The 16059-nt window shown below is 37.5% G+C and overlaps 1 protein-coding gene across 11 annotated transcripts in view; it reads left to right on the top strand.

Annotated features, from left to right (window-relative positions):
• The window catches only part of GTDC1 (glycosyltransferase like domain containing 1), a 348183-nt gene that overhangs the window by 155704 nt on the left and 176420 nt on the right, over positions 1–16059 (top strand). For all 11 annotated transcript variants that reach the window (XM_074363601.1, XM_074363598.1, XM_074363595.1 and 8 more), the window contains 2 exons: positions 4898–5065; positions 8495–8668. In XM_074363601.1, the coding sequence (XP_074219702.1) occupies positions 4898–5065; positions 8495–8668 (342 nt within the window). The remainder of the gene's footprint in view (positions 1–4897; positions 5066–8494; positions 8669–16059) is intronic.

Here is a 16059-nt window from a genome sequence, read left to right as displayed (position 1 = left end):
TTTCTGTTATGAACATGTGTTTTCTAATTATCAGAAAGAAAACAGTAGCATTCTAGAATTGGAGAGCCTTAGTAGGTGAAATTCAGCAAGTTAGGAGGAACTTAGAAATTAGATTATCACAAGCTGATCAATGGTCTGTACAAGAAAATCAATTCAGTGAGAACCTGCATTCAGGTAGCATGGCTGGAGTGTTGGGTTAAGGGGGAGCTGGTATACCCAGAGCTGTGCTTTCCCCTACAATAGCCATCACTTTATGGCCATTTAATTTAAATTTAAATTAAATTGAAAACCCAGTTTCTCAGTTGCACTAGCTACCTCTCAAATGGTTGACACTCATATGCAGCTAATCGTTGCTATATTGGACAGTACAGATATAGAAATTTTTCATCATCACTGAAAATACTATGTAGCAAAAAGCACAGGATCTAGAATCCTGGGAGTAGATATCAAGGAGCAGGAACTCAGGATAGGCAACAAAAGAACGAAGAAAGACTTTGGTGGTGAGGCTGGGCAACATGAATCTAGACAAGCAGTTAAGTTGTTGAGCAAAGTGACATAGCTGGAGGGTGGAATGAGTCTTTTGTCAAAGGCTTCTTGAAGCCCTGCAAGGAGTTTTTTAGGTATAAATAACAACCCAAATTGGTATCTGTGTTAAATTGTGTACTGTATCCTGTTATGTGATAAATGGTTTTGGGAGATAGGGGGCTATTGAAAGATTTCATGGAGAAAGAGTGAGATAAGGCAGTCCATGAGGGATTTTCTCCTAGACTGTATATGGCGGTGGTTGAAATATTAAATGCCTCTCCAGTGCTTAGGTATGTTTTAACATCCCTTTTGACATATGAAGAGAATAGGAGAAAAGGCAAACAACTACTGTACTCAAGCTGAACCAAAGAAAAATAAAATCTTGAATTTCGTTGTGTTGAATAATTTTGGATTCCTTAATGTGACTCAGACTGTAGATGTAACGTGCATGGGAAATAATTGAAACATGTATGTGGATACAATTCCAAATACCTAGAATGGTGTTCACGTGTTTGCAGCACAGAGCCGTTTTGGTGAGACGATTTTAATAGCAGCTACTTACACTTTTGGTGAGATGGTAAGCTAATGATGTAGTCGTTAATTTGAATTTAGCAGACATTTAAAATACAGGTTTCTCTTACAGAGACAAAAGTTGCAATTTAAAGCTCTTCGGTGGTCTAAAAACAGCTTAATTCTGTAGTAGCATGGTAATAAGTACTAATCCAGCTTATACAGTGATTGTAGTATGTCATGTTTGTGAAAGATTGCCCAACTGCTTTCTCTGGGTTTTATGTTAATTTAAAAATATTAAACATAAAACCTTATAACATCTTCATGCTGAGATAAACTGTTCAATTTAACTTGTGCTCAAGCAGCAGCTGTCAGGAATTATCTTGTTCCTAGTGGTTTTTGCTATCACCTTGTGCCCTTTCCTGCCAGAGACACAGTGTGAGATGATAAAGCTCACCTTTTAGGATTTATTGCTTAAATGATACCTGAGGCAAGATGAACACTGGGAGCCTAGGCGTTAGCTGCTGACTGAGTGATGTCATTCAATGTGTTATCATACACTTTTTTTTTTAATTGATGAAAGAGGGCAGAGTAAAAATTGCCTATGAATCTTACCTGCATTTCTTTTGTGGGCTTCTTCATCACTTCTTTTGTGATGTCATGGAGCTAAATATTTGAGGAATTGATTATTGTCCAATTTAACTACCATTTTACAACTGAAAAAGCAAAAAGACATGTTTTACTAATGTTGGAGATAATTTCCACAATTTAGAAGTAGTGAGAGCTATTTTAAGATTAGTTATAAAAATAAAATGAGTTTCTTGTTAATGATTGAGCAAACCGGAGGAAGTGTTGGTGTGGGCAGTCCCCAATGGTTAATATTATGAAAATCATTGCCACTTTCTTCTGAATGTGTTACCTTCTTCCATTTGAGAGGTTTTGTTTGGAAGACTCCACTTTAGACTTGGGTTCCTTGATTATGGATTAGGTGGTAAGTAGGGTAAGGAGAGTGGGTTTGGGGTGGGAGTAGAGTGAAGGGCTTGCCTTGGTTAAACGTTTGCTACAGATGTTCCACCCTGAGGGTGGAGAAAATTAACAATTGGATTATGGAGAAAATTAACAATTGGATTATGACTAGAAATACATATATGATAGGTTTATTGTTTATGGAATGTAGTGTATTTTTCCCTTCTCCTTACTGCCATTGAAGGCATATCCTCCCAAATTTATAGTTTTATAAATGTATAACTTAAAAATCTGTAAGACTAGATTAGTGAGTTGCAGTGTACCATTCATTTAATCAATTGTTAAAACATTGTGCAATTTATTTCTATCTATGAATATTTGAATATTTGTTATTAGTAGCCTCTTTGGCAGAACCATTTAAGAATTAGTTGCAGACATCATGACACTTTACATGTAAATAATTCAACATGTGTCTCCTAAAAATAAGGATATCCTCCTACATAATTGTAAGAAAATTACTACAGTTCTAGACTGATAAAAATTTACAACCTTATATTCAGTCCATATTCAGAGTTTCCCTGTTGTCCTTATTATAGTCCTTTAGAGCTGATTTTTTTCCCCTCCAGTATCTCATCAAGGATCACACGTTGCATTTTGTTTTGGGGTCTTTTTTATTTCCCTTTATGCTAAATTTTTTTCCTTTTATGATCTTGACATTTTTGGAGATCCAGCCCATTTATTTTGCAGAATATTTGTCTGATTGTTTCCTCATGACCAAATTCAGATCATGCATTTTTGGCAAGAATACTACATTGGTGATTTCTACCTCAGTGTTTCCCATTGAGAAAACATGCTATCTCTTTGACCCATTATTGTTCATATTATATTTGATCACTTGGGTAAGTTGATATCTACCAGATTTCTCCATTATAAGGGTAACTCCCCCTTTTTGCAATTAATAAATAAATGGAAGCTGCAGTTAATGAATTGTACTTCCTTGTGTGTGAAAAACATCAAGTTTGCTCAGGACTTAATGATTAAGAATTAGTCATCGCCTGCAATAGTATGTATTTTGGGGGTGGGGAGTAAGGATAGTGGCAGATGGGGAGTATTACTCACTAAGTAGATCCACAAGTTACCATCCATTTTCTTTTAAGGAAAATATTGATTGATTGAGATTAAGTTTTGTTGTTCTCTTGACTGAGGATCAGATTTGAGGATAAGCAAATAGCTTAATATTTTGGAAATTTCAGTCTAAGATTAGAAAGGCTTATACTTGGTGGTGGTGGGAATATTTTTGGACAAAACAGGACATTTTCTAAACATAGTTTTTCTCTTTGCATTAGTTGAGTACAAATAGACAATTGAAAAATTAAATGAATCTCCTTGATAAGATTTCTTTTATTTTAAAGTGATAAATCATAATGTACAGGAATGTGAGTTTAGAGAGGTCACTACTTTTCGGTCTTATGTGCCTTCCTTTAGCCTACGAAGAAGATGCTGGAATTCCTATTTATGATAGATGCACTTATTGTGTAGTCATTCTTCTTATGTGAAAGGCCAGTGCAGCAGATCATATAAACACCTGAAGTTAGCCATTTGGCTTGTCAGCAAGGGAGAATTTATAGTAGTTGTAATCATGGTAATAACAAGGATGCTATTTTGTATTTATTAAGTACAGTAAAAAGCATTCGCAGTGTAAGTGGTCCACAACCAATTCATATCCGAGGTGTGATGAACAATAGTACTTCAGGCTTAGACCAGGAGCCTCTGCTTTGCCACTTTCTACCAGTGTGATTCTGGGAAAAACTCTTAACCTTCTTGAACCTCATTTTTTAGAACGGGAATTAAAACTGTAAGGGTCAAATGATGCTATATTATGTTATAAAGGTGGCATTCCATTAAAATTGGGCCATCTAAATGTCCTCAGCTGCTCAGGGACTGTAATTTGTCCCTCTTTTGTGTCCATATGTGTTAGCCACCTCATTAGTGAAATATTTCCGGGTTGTCCCAGACAGTTGTCGCTTACTGTTTATTCCTCTAATACTTCGTTCATGTCACTATTATGAGCAGCATTCGTGCTGTGGGCTGTCTCGTTCATCTTTTCTGTTCTTCCTGACTGGACCTTGGTACACAGCAGGCATTTATAGTAAATGTTTGTGGAATGAGTGTGTAAATAGACACTATTTCATTTATAAATGTGGATAGGTAGACTTTCAGTTTCTTTTTCCTCCCAAAGATAAGGAATCAGCCTTTCTTCATTTTTTAAATTTATGTTTTATATAAGGGATATTACAGTGTACATCTGGTGCCATTAGCAGTCCAGTAATGGAGAAGAAAATATTTTTTAAAAACCCACAAATATTGCAGAATATTTAACGGGGTTGGGGGCAGTGTGAAAACATGCCAGGAGAAGAAGCCTTTACTAGATAAGTCTATTGCATAAATCAAAAGTGTTTATGTCATAACACAAGCATGTGCCGTTCCTGCTCATATATTGAATTTCAGTAGTTGGTTGCATAAAGAAGTAAAGTGTAATGAAACTGGCAAGCAAAGTATTCCCCAGTCAGCCTTATCTTTGTTCCATTTGTCCTTCAGATAGAGCTTTTCTTGCTTTTTTCAATAGAATCCATCCAGCTTTTTTTTTTTTTTTTTGCATGTCTCAGTAACTGAGCTGAGAAGACCAATGAGATTCGGGGCTTTTATAGTTCATAGCAGCTGCTCTTTAAGAGATCAAAACTTAGAATGCTGCTACATAGTATTAAGGCTTAAGTCTTGATGTGTCCCTATGGGGGATGTGTTTGTCTTGGGGTAGGATGAGGAAAGAGGAGAGAAGGTGAAGGATGATCACTTCCAGCGTGCTCGGGGCAGTAACTCTAATTTCCTTGTTTCCTAGGATCCTCTTTGCAAGCTCAGTGCTTAACCTGACCGAACTGGCTGCCCTTCGGCCTGATCTTGGGAAATTGAAAAAGATTCTGTACTTCCATGAGAACCAATTGGTATATCCTGTCAAGAAATGTCAGGAGAGGGATTTCCAATATGGATACAACCAGATTCTCTCGTGGTAGGTATAGATTGTGTCATTGTATTTAGTCCTTTGCCACCTTTTTCCCTTGTAGATAGTTAACTTTTTAAATCTAGAGATCTACTGTACACTTATTTTAAAAACACCTTAAATTAGATACCAGTGTTTAAACATCCTTCCATGGTAGGCATTACTTATGCCTCTGCAACATATACATACAAGAGAACAGCTAATCTTTTTATAAAAAATATATATGTAATAATTAATTATATGTTGAACTAATTATCTAACTGTATTTTCTACAACATTCAAAATAGAATCAAAGGGGTGACAGAAACCTTCTCCACCCCCTGATTCCATCATCTCTTGTTTAAGGCAGCCTTTTAGAAAAAGGCAGTTAGTCAGTTCTTATTTACCAACTACTTTTAGTGTATCCAGCTAAAATCAAGATAGAAATTAACAGAGGGGTAAATGAAAATTAAAGCATAATGGAGCAAGGGGTTTTGTCCTTTTATTCTTATTGTTTGTAAGAGAAAACTATGGAAAATGAATTTTTTTTTTCCTTTCATTGAGTCTTCTGAAATTGCAGAACTTTAAAATACCATGACATTTCAAAGGGGATGGTCCTTCTCTATTGTTACTTCAACAGCGTGTATCTCCTGAACTTAGTTTAATGAAAGGAGTTAATAAAAACTCCAAAACAGCTCTGCTGTTGGATCCCATGCACATAACTGCTGCACTCAGGTAGAGGCAGTTTGGCAGTGGCTGGGTACATTTTACTCACCTTTTTAAATAGTTATTAGCAGTTGGGATTGATGATGTGTTTAAACAGACTCCCAACTCTTGCAAGTATTTTCCAGAGTTTAGTTGACATAGAAAAACAGCTAGATGGAACTACTTCTGTGTTTTGAGCATTTTGTAAATGTTTTCCTGCAATCGTTTTTACAAGCTGCTTTGATTGTGAAGTAGCAGTGCTATCAACATAGAGTGGAGCCACTTCACGTCAAATGTCTCATAAAAAAAGCAACCATTTTAAAATTTCATAATAAAATTAAAATACTTTATTTTATATGGAAGCGGAGAGGGGAAATATGTTTTAAAAACAAAAATAAAATCACTTTGTGCTTTATCAATATGGAAAGCATTTGTAATATTCTTTTGGTTTCTTGAATTAGCATCATTCTTTTCCTCAGATAGTGTGTGTTTATTACCCCTGAGAAATAACTGAGGAAAAAAAATTAAGTCTATTTTTCCCTTTATGGGTGGCTTTAAAGTTAATGGAAGTTACACCCACTCATATCAGAGAGGAAATGCATGAAAAAGAAAATTTCTGTAAACTATCTTAGATCTTTAATTTGGCATAGACTGGGTTTTTAAGAATATAAGTAGTTAGGTTGCATGCCCTTTGAGGGCAGATATCTAAAAAAAAGTTCTAGCTCACTGCCTCTCATCTCCATTTCATAAAAGGTTGCTTTTGGTCAAAGGAATGAGACTGTAAAAGCTTATACATGACTTTTCAGCATTGCTCTTCTCAAGAGAGTAAACTGATAGTCAGACTCAGAAAGGTAGACTTGATCATCGGTTGGACTCTCAAAGAGAAAAAAATGGTTTGCAGTCGTTCAGAGGAGAAATAAGAGTGTCAGAAAGCAGTCCGGTTCAGATTCTCTTTGAAAAGTATGACTGCTGCTTTCTCAAATGTTTCTTTAGTTTTCTTGCTGACTTCTGCTTTTGTTGGTGCTGTCAGACTTCTTTCCTGACCGTGTGGCTGTTAAGGACTTCAGAGATGACTGACATAAGCACTCACCTTAAATAGAGGTTCCGCTCACCCTCTGACTTATGAACACATGTCGTAACTGTATATTATGACCTGTAGGTCGCTATTACAATACGTGACATATGGTGAAAACAGACTAGCCGTAAAACATCCTTCAACTTCTGGTATATTATTACATTGGCTTCCTCATTGCTTGGTGTTGTGTCAGCACTTCAGTGACATCCTTGTGTATTATCCATGTTGTAATCACCCCAACCTCAAATTTGCACTAGGTTGAAACTAAAAAAATACACTTGTATGGAAAACCAATTTTGCAGGGATGGGGACAGATAGGGGTGGCAGGTCAACATTCCTTTTGTTGCTTTTTCATTCCAGTACATATTAATAATAGGAACTTTGGCAGTCTCTGTAAATATGAATTAAACTAAACTGAGGACTTGCTAAAATATTCCTCCTCTGTAAGCTCTGTTTATTCATTTGCGTTTTGTGGCCTTACGGGCTTAATGTGTCTTCCTTTTGGTTTTCTTGAGCTTTTTCAGGGTGACATAAAACTAACTGCTTTTTCTGTTTGATCTTGTATACCTTCTTATCAAAGCATTTATATGCATTTTATTGAGATTCAGTGACATTGAAACACTGAATCATTGCTTAAAGAGGGCTATCTTAAAAAAGAAAACAATGATTTATTAAATTGTTTTTTGACTCATAAAGGGAACATAGTACATATTCCTGTTTTATCCAGTTCACCCATGGTTATCATTTGTGTTCACTTGTTTCCAAGAAAATGTTATAGGCTAGTTTGAAAACTACTAACGTATTTATGACATATAAAATTTGTTTTTACATTTCCTTCTATGTGTTTTAGATTATTTTTATTAAAAAAATACTAAGGAGAGGATCACAGCCTTTGCATTAAAAGCAATAGCCAATATTATATTTATTTTGTTTAATTCCGCAGGTCCATGATATTGTGGTCCTTTATAATACTTCGTTTTATGTGATCAGGAAGACCTAGTGACATGGATTTCACCAATTTCTTCTACCTCTCTGAGCACCCCACATATGATAGTAAAATAAATTTTTTGTAGAGTTCTCATATCATCCTTCCTGTGTAGTTCTAGAACTTAAAAAAAACAAACAAAACAAAAAACCTAACAGCTTCTTAAAGCGAGGTTAAAATGAGAAATAGACTTTACCCACATACTTTGATGGTCTGCTTTAGTATGAAGTAGCTTTCTCTGGGTTAGGCCCCTTGCAGGCTGTGGCAAGTATGGGGGGAGTTCTGGTCCCAGTGCCGTGGTGGAAGATGAAGTACGTCTCTGACGTGGAAACCCAGCATGGGTATCCAGGCCACAAAGAAAAAGGTCCTGCTGTACTTGCTGTTGAAAACAGAGAAAGTTCCTAGCATTGTGGGAAAATATACTTTGGTTTCAAGCCTCATAGGATCACGTTAAGTCATTTAACTCCTCTCCTGCCTTTCCTCCCTGATGCCAACAATCTAACTTCCCTTCGTATAGTACTAATAAACTAACTTACCTTTCAGAGTCATGGTGGTAAATACTGGTGGGAAGTGCAGCGTTCTTTGCACACCCAAGATGCAGTGTAAACTCTGATTAATACAGTGGCCTTAGTCTTATGAAAAACAACTGGACGAGTGTGGGCTCACTGTTTGCTTTTATCCTTTTCCTTGACAGCCTGGTGGCTGATGTGGTGGTATTCAACTCGGTTTTTAATATGGAGTCATTTCTTACTTCTATTGGAAAATTCATGAAGCTGATTCCTGATCACAGACCCAAGGATCTGGAAAGTATCATCAGACCCAAGTGCCAAGTTATTTACTTTCCCATCAGGTTTCCTGATGTGAGCAGGTCAGTACGTTTGTCTCCATTCTCAATACTGTGTCATAAATTTTTTCCCAAGTGTATAAAAATTGGTAACATTCTTGCCAATTTTAACTTTTCAGCATAAGCATGGTTAATTAGAGGATCGAATTCTAGTTTGCTATGCTGTGATTTACAAAGATTTTAAATAATCATGTGTCCAACCTATCACTGAATGGTTAATTTCGATATTGAGTTCTTCCTTTCTTTTCTCTTGTTTGTTTGCTGAAGCAAGGGGCTTTGGCTTTTAACACTCATTGTTTTGTTTCTTTATTTGCTGTTTTGCTACAGAAGTCACTGTCAAGTGTATGCCTCAGTCTTTGTGTTCAACTTATGTCCTGGTTTATAAGTATGGTAGTAACTGTCCTAAGTAAATCAGTGCTAAATTTTACTGCTTGGATTACTTTCAGTCCCCATTCTGTTTTCTTCTATTTTCTTCCTGCTTCCATTTTTTATTATTTACATTACCTTAGTAAAGAGTTAGGTCCCTATATTGGGTTGCAAATGCACGTAATTGCCGTTTCTTTTTCTCAGTCACTAAGGATCTTTTTTTATTACCTTTATCACTGGGCCCACCCTGAATTAGCAGTGGATGATGTGGCTCAAAAGGAACGTTCTAAAATTCCTTTTCACTTTTGATTAAACCTAGCAAAATTGTTTTTACCACCACCAGGAATATTTCTCCCTTGTGAACAGAAAGTGTACTTCAGTGGGACTCATACTGGCCGGGGATGCTGCTGTTTTGAAACTGACTGTGTCCTTACAAAGAGTTCAGGGACAGCTGTTTCTTCCCCATCCTTGAAATGAAGGCAGGAGACAGTGTGAGGTCCGCACATGCTACGCAGGAGGCAGCATCAGTCTCTGTGTTCTGGACTCACTGAGTTCACCCAGATTTTGCTGTGGGGACTGTCGTCCTCTTCCACACTCCTAATGTGACTCACGTGAGTGTCTTCCTAGTTAATACTGCATTGAAGAAAAAATCTGCCTAATACCAAATCAAGTTTGAGTGAGTCATAAAATTTAAGTTAGACCACCTTGCCTAGTTCTTACTTTATGGGGTCCAGAAAACAGAAGCCCAGGGAAGCAGACTGGCTTGCGCTCACACTGCTGATTCTCATCGGAGACTAGATAACAATTTAGACTCTATGACCTTTGATTCAATTTTCTATTTACTGTCCAGTCTTCTTATCACTATAGGTCATTTGTCAAAAATGTTTAATGATTTATTTGCAGTTATGAAGACTATAAAACTAAGTGAAACTAAGATAACAATTGATTTTCAGGTATATAGGTATATATATATATATATAAAATGTATCCATGTATGTAATATACGATTTTCATATGTGTGATGAGAGAATTTTAACTTTTGAGAAGCATGATTGTTATACTTTAGATCTATGATTATCTAGAACACTGCTTATACTTTAGATCGTATTTTTGAAATTTGAACCTTATTTTTTGACATGTTTTTAAGATTTTCATATAATAGTAAATAGTCAAAATATACATCTTTAAGTGACTAGGTAATTATAGCATATCTTTATTATTACTGCTATAGAATTCCAAATAAATAATGTTTTAAACTTTATTTGCATCTGATATAGTCCTACAACATTGTATGTTTAATACACCTGTGGCAATTGAATAGTTTATTAATTTGGACTGTATTACCATAAATAAATCTAGCTAAACGGAAGAAGGTTAAGAAATTCTGTGGCCAAGATAACATTCATAAGCAAGGTCTTAGCCCAGAGTGTTATTTGAATTATTTTCAAATGGTAATTTGCTTTATCCAACCCAAACTCATATAGTGTAAGTAAGTGATTATTTGCATGAATGACAATCATTCTAATGCCTGCAGTCTTAAAAGAGTATTATTTTGTTGAGATGTTGAAAAATATTTAGTAATTCCAAAGGCGAAATAACCAAGGTGATTAAAAATAAAATAACTTTTGAATAAAATAGCTTCTGCCCTTTTCCCTCCCTACACAAATATTTGGTCATGGCAAAAATGAATTAAGTACAGACAAATCAGAACATATACTTAAATTATTGATGTAATGTGCTATAATAGTATATAATATAAGGGAAATTTAATCAGGTGAGGGAAAAAGCCATATTTTAGGAAAATATTTGAGGATGTGTAAAATTGACAATTGTTAAAACTCAGAGCATGTCTGTCAGTAGGAATTCAATACTGAGCTTGTGGTCCTGCTGTTATGTATTGCTTTCCTCACTCCTCCACTGCCTCATTCTCAAAGACCAGAAAAATGGTAGCAAGAAAGAATAGTCACTTGAAAATATTTCGTTACATGTATGAAACATTTTGAGATGGGAAAGCTCTTAAACGCCATAATTAACGCATGCACGGGTTCGAATCTTGGCCACCGCTTACTAGCTCTGTGACCTGTGCAAGTGTAATGATTCTGAGCTTAGGTTCTTTAATGGTTACGATGATATTTACCTATCACCTCATAGGCATGATGTAGTGGTTAAATGAAATAATGCATGCCTAATGCCTCGCCTAGTACCTGGCACATAACAGAACCTTAAAGAATAATCCATCCTATTGACGCCTTCATCCTCATTGTTTTATAACCTAGCACGTTAGTTGCCACCTGGTGTGAAAGACTGTCTTCCCCTTTGCCCTCTCTTCACATATGAAAATAGAGAAGTGCTCTGCCAAAGGGAAACCTACAAATAAAGAGGTTCCTTTATTTATTCTTTTTATCACCTGACTCAAGCAGCCTTTTGGCTTCACCACAACCTACCATCTATTGATGGAGCCAACTCATCACTTTAACTCTTCTTTTGCCCTGATTTTCCTCCTCCTCCCTCCAGTTTAACATTCATATTCTGTCACCGTACTTACTCTCTTGTGAATACACTCAAGTCTTTTACACCTTTTCTTTCATGCTTGATTAGGAGAAAAACATCCCGCCAGACCTAGAGATCCACTCTTAATTCATGACTCCTAAATTCAGGTGGATCCTTTGAGCTGCACAGCAAGTGTACCACATTTCCCCTCATCTAGGTAACTAATCATGCATTTTTCCATTCTTTGTAAGCTTTTAATACCAAATCTTCTATCTTCATTCTAAGATCATGACCAAAAAAATGGAAGCAGTCAGAAGAGAATGTCTGTCTGCTGCCACCATCACATCAACCCGACTGTGTGCTTCTGGTGCATAGACTTTACCTTCACACCTGTAACTGCGGCTGACCGGACCTTGCTGCAATCTAGGCCCTGTTTCCACCTCTTTGCCGGAGCCCATCCTTCTTGAGTACTAAAAATTATTATTCTAGCAAATTTTTTCTCTGATCTGCGTCATCAGTGTTCCTCTCTCCTGGATGGTTCCTATTAGCATACAGAAATGCTGTTTGTTTCACATCTTAAAAAAATAATTCTCTCTTGATTCCACTTCTTCGTCTGCTACTGCCTCATTTCTTTCTTTCTGTTAGTAGCAAAACCTCTTGAAAGAGTTGTTTATACTTGTTTCCAATTTCTTTCCTGCTGTTCTTGCTGAAAGCTGCCCACTGAACTGTTTTTGTCAGGGTCGCTGATAGCTTCCATGCCTCTGAATCCTGGGTCAAGTCTCAGACCTCATCTTACTGCACTATCAGCAGCATTTGACACACTGTGACGTAGTCGACGGTTGGTGTCTAGGACACAGGTTGCAGCTTCTCAGGCTTGTTTCTGGTTTCTCATCATTATCCCGATCTTTAACTTTGGACTGGCCTTTGGACCACTCAACACTTAAGAGATTCGTGGAGAAAGAGCCCAGGATTGAAAGGAGAAGAAAAAAAGAGGCAGGAGGTCATCGGTGAGAGAATTATCCTGTGGAACAAAGGGAAGAGAGTTTTAAGGAGATGGTCAGTAGTGAATTCAGAGGAGTGAGGTTAACTAAAGTGATAACTAAAATGTATCCTTGAATTTGGCAATAAAAGGTCAGTGGTACCCTACCCTGTATTCTGTTAACTCACAAATAAGTTTCATATGTTCTTTCTGGTAGCTCGAGAAACAGGCTTCAAATCCGGATGAACTCTTTCTCTTTCCCTCTCTCTGTCCCCATCTGTCTCTCTCTCTCTCTCTGTCACACACACACACACACACACACACACACACACACTCTGCTCCTCATTTTAAAGATAAAGACCCCAAAGCCCAGAGAAGTTGAGTATCTTCTGGTAATCACACAGCTAGATATAGACAGAGCAGAAACTGGGACTCCTATCTCAAAATCTCCATCCAGTTCTCAGCCCACCACTTACTGTAAATGCAATTTCAGAGGTCTTGATTATCTGATTTTTCAGCTGACAGCAGATTAGCAGCATCAAATTGGGGGTGTGATAAAGGCAGGCTCACTGACAGCAGTAAAAAGTGACAGCTGACTGACAGCTTGACAACACGGGAGGGGAGAGATAAACCATTTGAAAAAAATACATGAGAAGTGCAAAAGCAGAGCAGCCTGGAGCCATGCTATGGTGGGGCCGGCAACTCTGCACACTGAGGAACCCCTGCAGACATTTCTCCACGATTGTATAGCTTGTGCATCAAAAGGATGCCTGTGATTTATTAAGAAAGATTAAATGGTAGCCAGTAAATGCAGTTTAGGAATATGGGGAAATTCATAACTCACTTTTGGCAGAAATTATAAATGACAGCCAATGAAACTTAATGTCATGCCTTTCTCAGGATGTACGTGAGCCATATTCACCTAAAGGAGGATAATAAGCATCTAACCCTTTTTCATGCAGTTGCACTGTCTGTGAGCTTAGGTGACCAGGGAACATGTCAGTAAGCTGTCTTCTTTAGGTCTTTCTGACTGGAGCCTTTTCATGCACCAAATCCCCCTTTGCTGCTGTGTGTATTCTGGCTTCCTCGGTACTGCAGGCATCCAGGCCTGACAGATGATCGGTAGTCAACAAAACAGGTTTTGCAATGTTAATACCATGTCTCAGTCCTTTTGGGCTGCTATAACAGGATTCTGTAGACTGGGTGGCTAATAAGCAACAGAAATGTCTTTCTTACATTTCTGGAGGCTGGGAAATCTGAGATCGAGGTTCTGGCAGGTTGGGTGTCAGGGGAAAGCCTGCTTCCTGATTCATAGGTGGCCGTCTTCCCACTGTGTCCTCACATGGTAGAAAGGACAGGGGAGCGCCCTAGGGTCTCCTTCATAAGGGCACTAATCCCACTCATGAGGGCTCCACCCTCATGACCTAATCACCCCAAAGGTCCCAGCTCTTAACGCCATCACGTGGAGGGTCAGAATTTCAACGCATGGATTTTGAAGAAATGCAAACATTCAGCTCATAGCATACCAAAAAATAAATGTGATCTCAAGACCGAGTGGGACGAGACTCATGACAGGGATGTACTGCAGAGGAAGACTATTCTGTATTAAAGGATATAGATTAGATTGAAAATCAAAGAAATTTATTGTGCATTTTAAGAAGGCATATTTCACAGAGAACTCCATGGTGCTGATGGGTGTGTGATCGAGAGGAGAAAAGGAAAAGAAAGCAGTTCTGCAGCCCACTGAGCTAGAGGTGAGCTAGAGGAAGCCAGTATTTTCCCATTCTGGATCATGTAACTGTTATAAAGGTAAGGCCTAGTGGAACCAGGGAATTTTACATATCCAGACCTTTGTGCAAGTCTGGCTTATGAAACCAGTACATCTGAGGAATTTGCAACTTGCTTTCTGACAATGTCATCTTTAGAAGGTAGAGCTAACCATAACAGCTAACCTTCCTGAGTCTTATTTTAGCCTAGAATTATGCTAAGCATATTATACATATTTTAGCATTTTATTCTTCCAACAATGCTAAAAGATATTTTCCATTTATAGTTGAAGAAGCTCAGCCATACAGAATATAAGTAACTTCTTGCTACACTCACACAGACAGTAAAGGTAGAACTAGAAATCAAACACTTTTTTGCCCTAGTCTAGAACCCACATTCTTACCTGTCTTCTATATTGCTTGTCCCACAAAAAGAAGTTCTAGTCTGTGGTACTTGACTTTGACCAATGAAGAAGAAATGATTTATGAAAGAGAATTGACAGAAATGTCATGGTAATGTTATAAAAGAAGGGGACTCAAGGTCTTAGAAAGTGGACTTTTAAAAGGTTGAACTTTTGAAAAAGAGGACACCGGCAGAGGAATAAGAATTTTTTTTTTTGTTGTAAGATTTATTGAGTGTCTTCATGGAGAACTGTCTGTGGGGCCGGAAGCTCTAGTGTGAATCCTGGCCCTGTCACTTCCTGATCAGTGAGCTCAGGAGAGAATCTCAGCCCAAGCCCAATCCACTCCTCATGCCTTTCCTGACTTGAGGAGGAATGAGCAGTTTTAAGACATAATTTTCATGGTAAAATTGAAAACTTACCTAAAGAAGCAAAAAGGAAGAACAGGTCAAAGAAGCAGCTGTAGGCTCACACCGTTATTTCATGTATAAGAAAATTATTATTTTTTTTAAAGTCTAGGTTTCTTTCATTTATCCAAACTCTCTTCCCTGACAAGTTAGCTTATAACATGATACTTGTCTTGCGGGGCAGTGCCTGATCCATCACGTTGGATGTTAAGGACAGAGCGGACTACATCTGCACAGCATCAGATGTCTTCCATCTGTCTCCCCTATAGGACTTGGGGCATATCCATGATTTTCATATAAGTAGATTATCCCCACTCCCAACACATTGGAGCATGTAAGAATGCATTGTAAAATACAGTGAATTACAAAGTGACATCCCTTATCCCTGAGAAAGATCATGTCTTCCCAGGGAATCCCATCAAGACGCTTTAAAGTGGAGATCATCCGATTCAGATAGCATTCAGTTGGGTTAAAGGTGAAGAGAGAGAAATGCTCAGGCCGTCAAGGCTGACACTTGTACATGATTGTCACTCGCCTGCCTTCTCAGTCCTGTTATATTGTGAAAAAAGAGTTTGATTTTTTTTTTAATTATGGTTACACATAATTGACATAAAAAGATCAAATGTTTGTGTTTCCAGTGGAGACCTTAAAAAAAGAATATTCACTTACATATTTTTTCATGAGGGGATGAGTGGATACTGTGTCCTTGGGATCTGAGGTTTGGACTTGGAGCTAATTGAAGTGCATATACTTTGGGTTTAGCAATATTTACTTACCTGCATTTCATGTCCAATTTAGTCAACACAGAGAACTTGGAGTATCGACCTTGCTGTCATTATTAGGGAAAAATTTTGTATGTTTCTGTAATCATTCTTCATCTATATATTCCTCTTTTCCGAAATACTGAATTGTCAAAGTTGCCAGAGAGTAGACTGGAGTGGATTTTACCTGTTTCCTCATTTCATAGATCTTACTTCCTGGGAAGAGGGTGATATGAGAGGCTTCT

Source organism: Camelus bactrianus, chromosome 5, assembly GCF_048773025.1.
Source record: "Camelus bactrianus isolate YW-2024 breed Bactrian camel chromosome 5, ASM4877302v1, whole genome shotgun sequence".
NCBI classification, from domain to species: domain Eukaryota; kingdom Metazoa; phylum Chordata; class Mammalia; order Artiodactyla; family Camelidae; genus Camelus; species Camelus bactrianus.
Note: the sequence above shows the minus strand (reverse complement) of the source record. Positions and strands in the feature narration are given on the sequence as shown.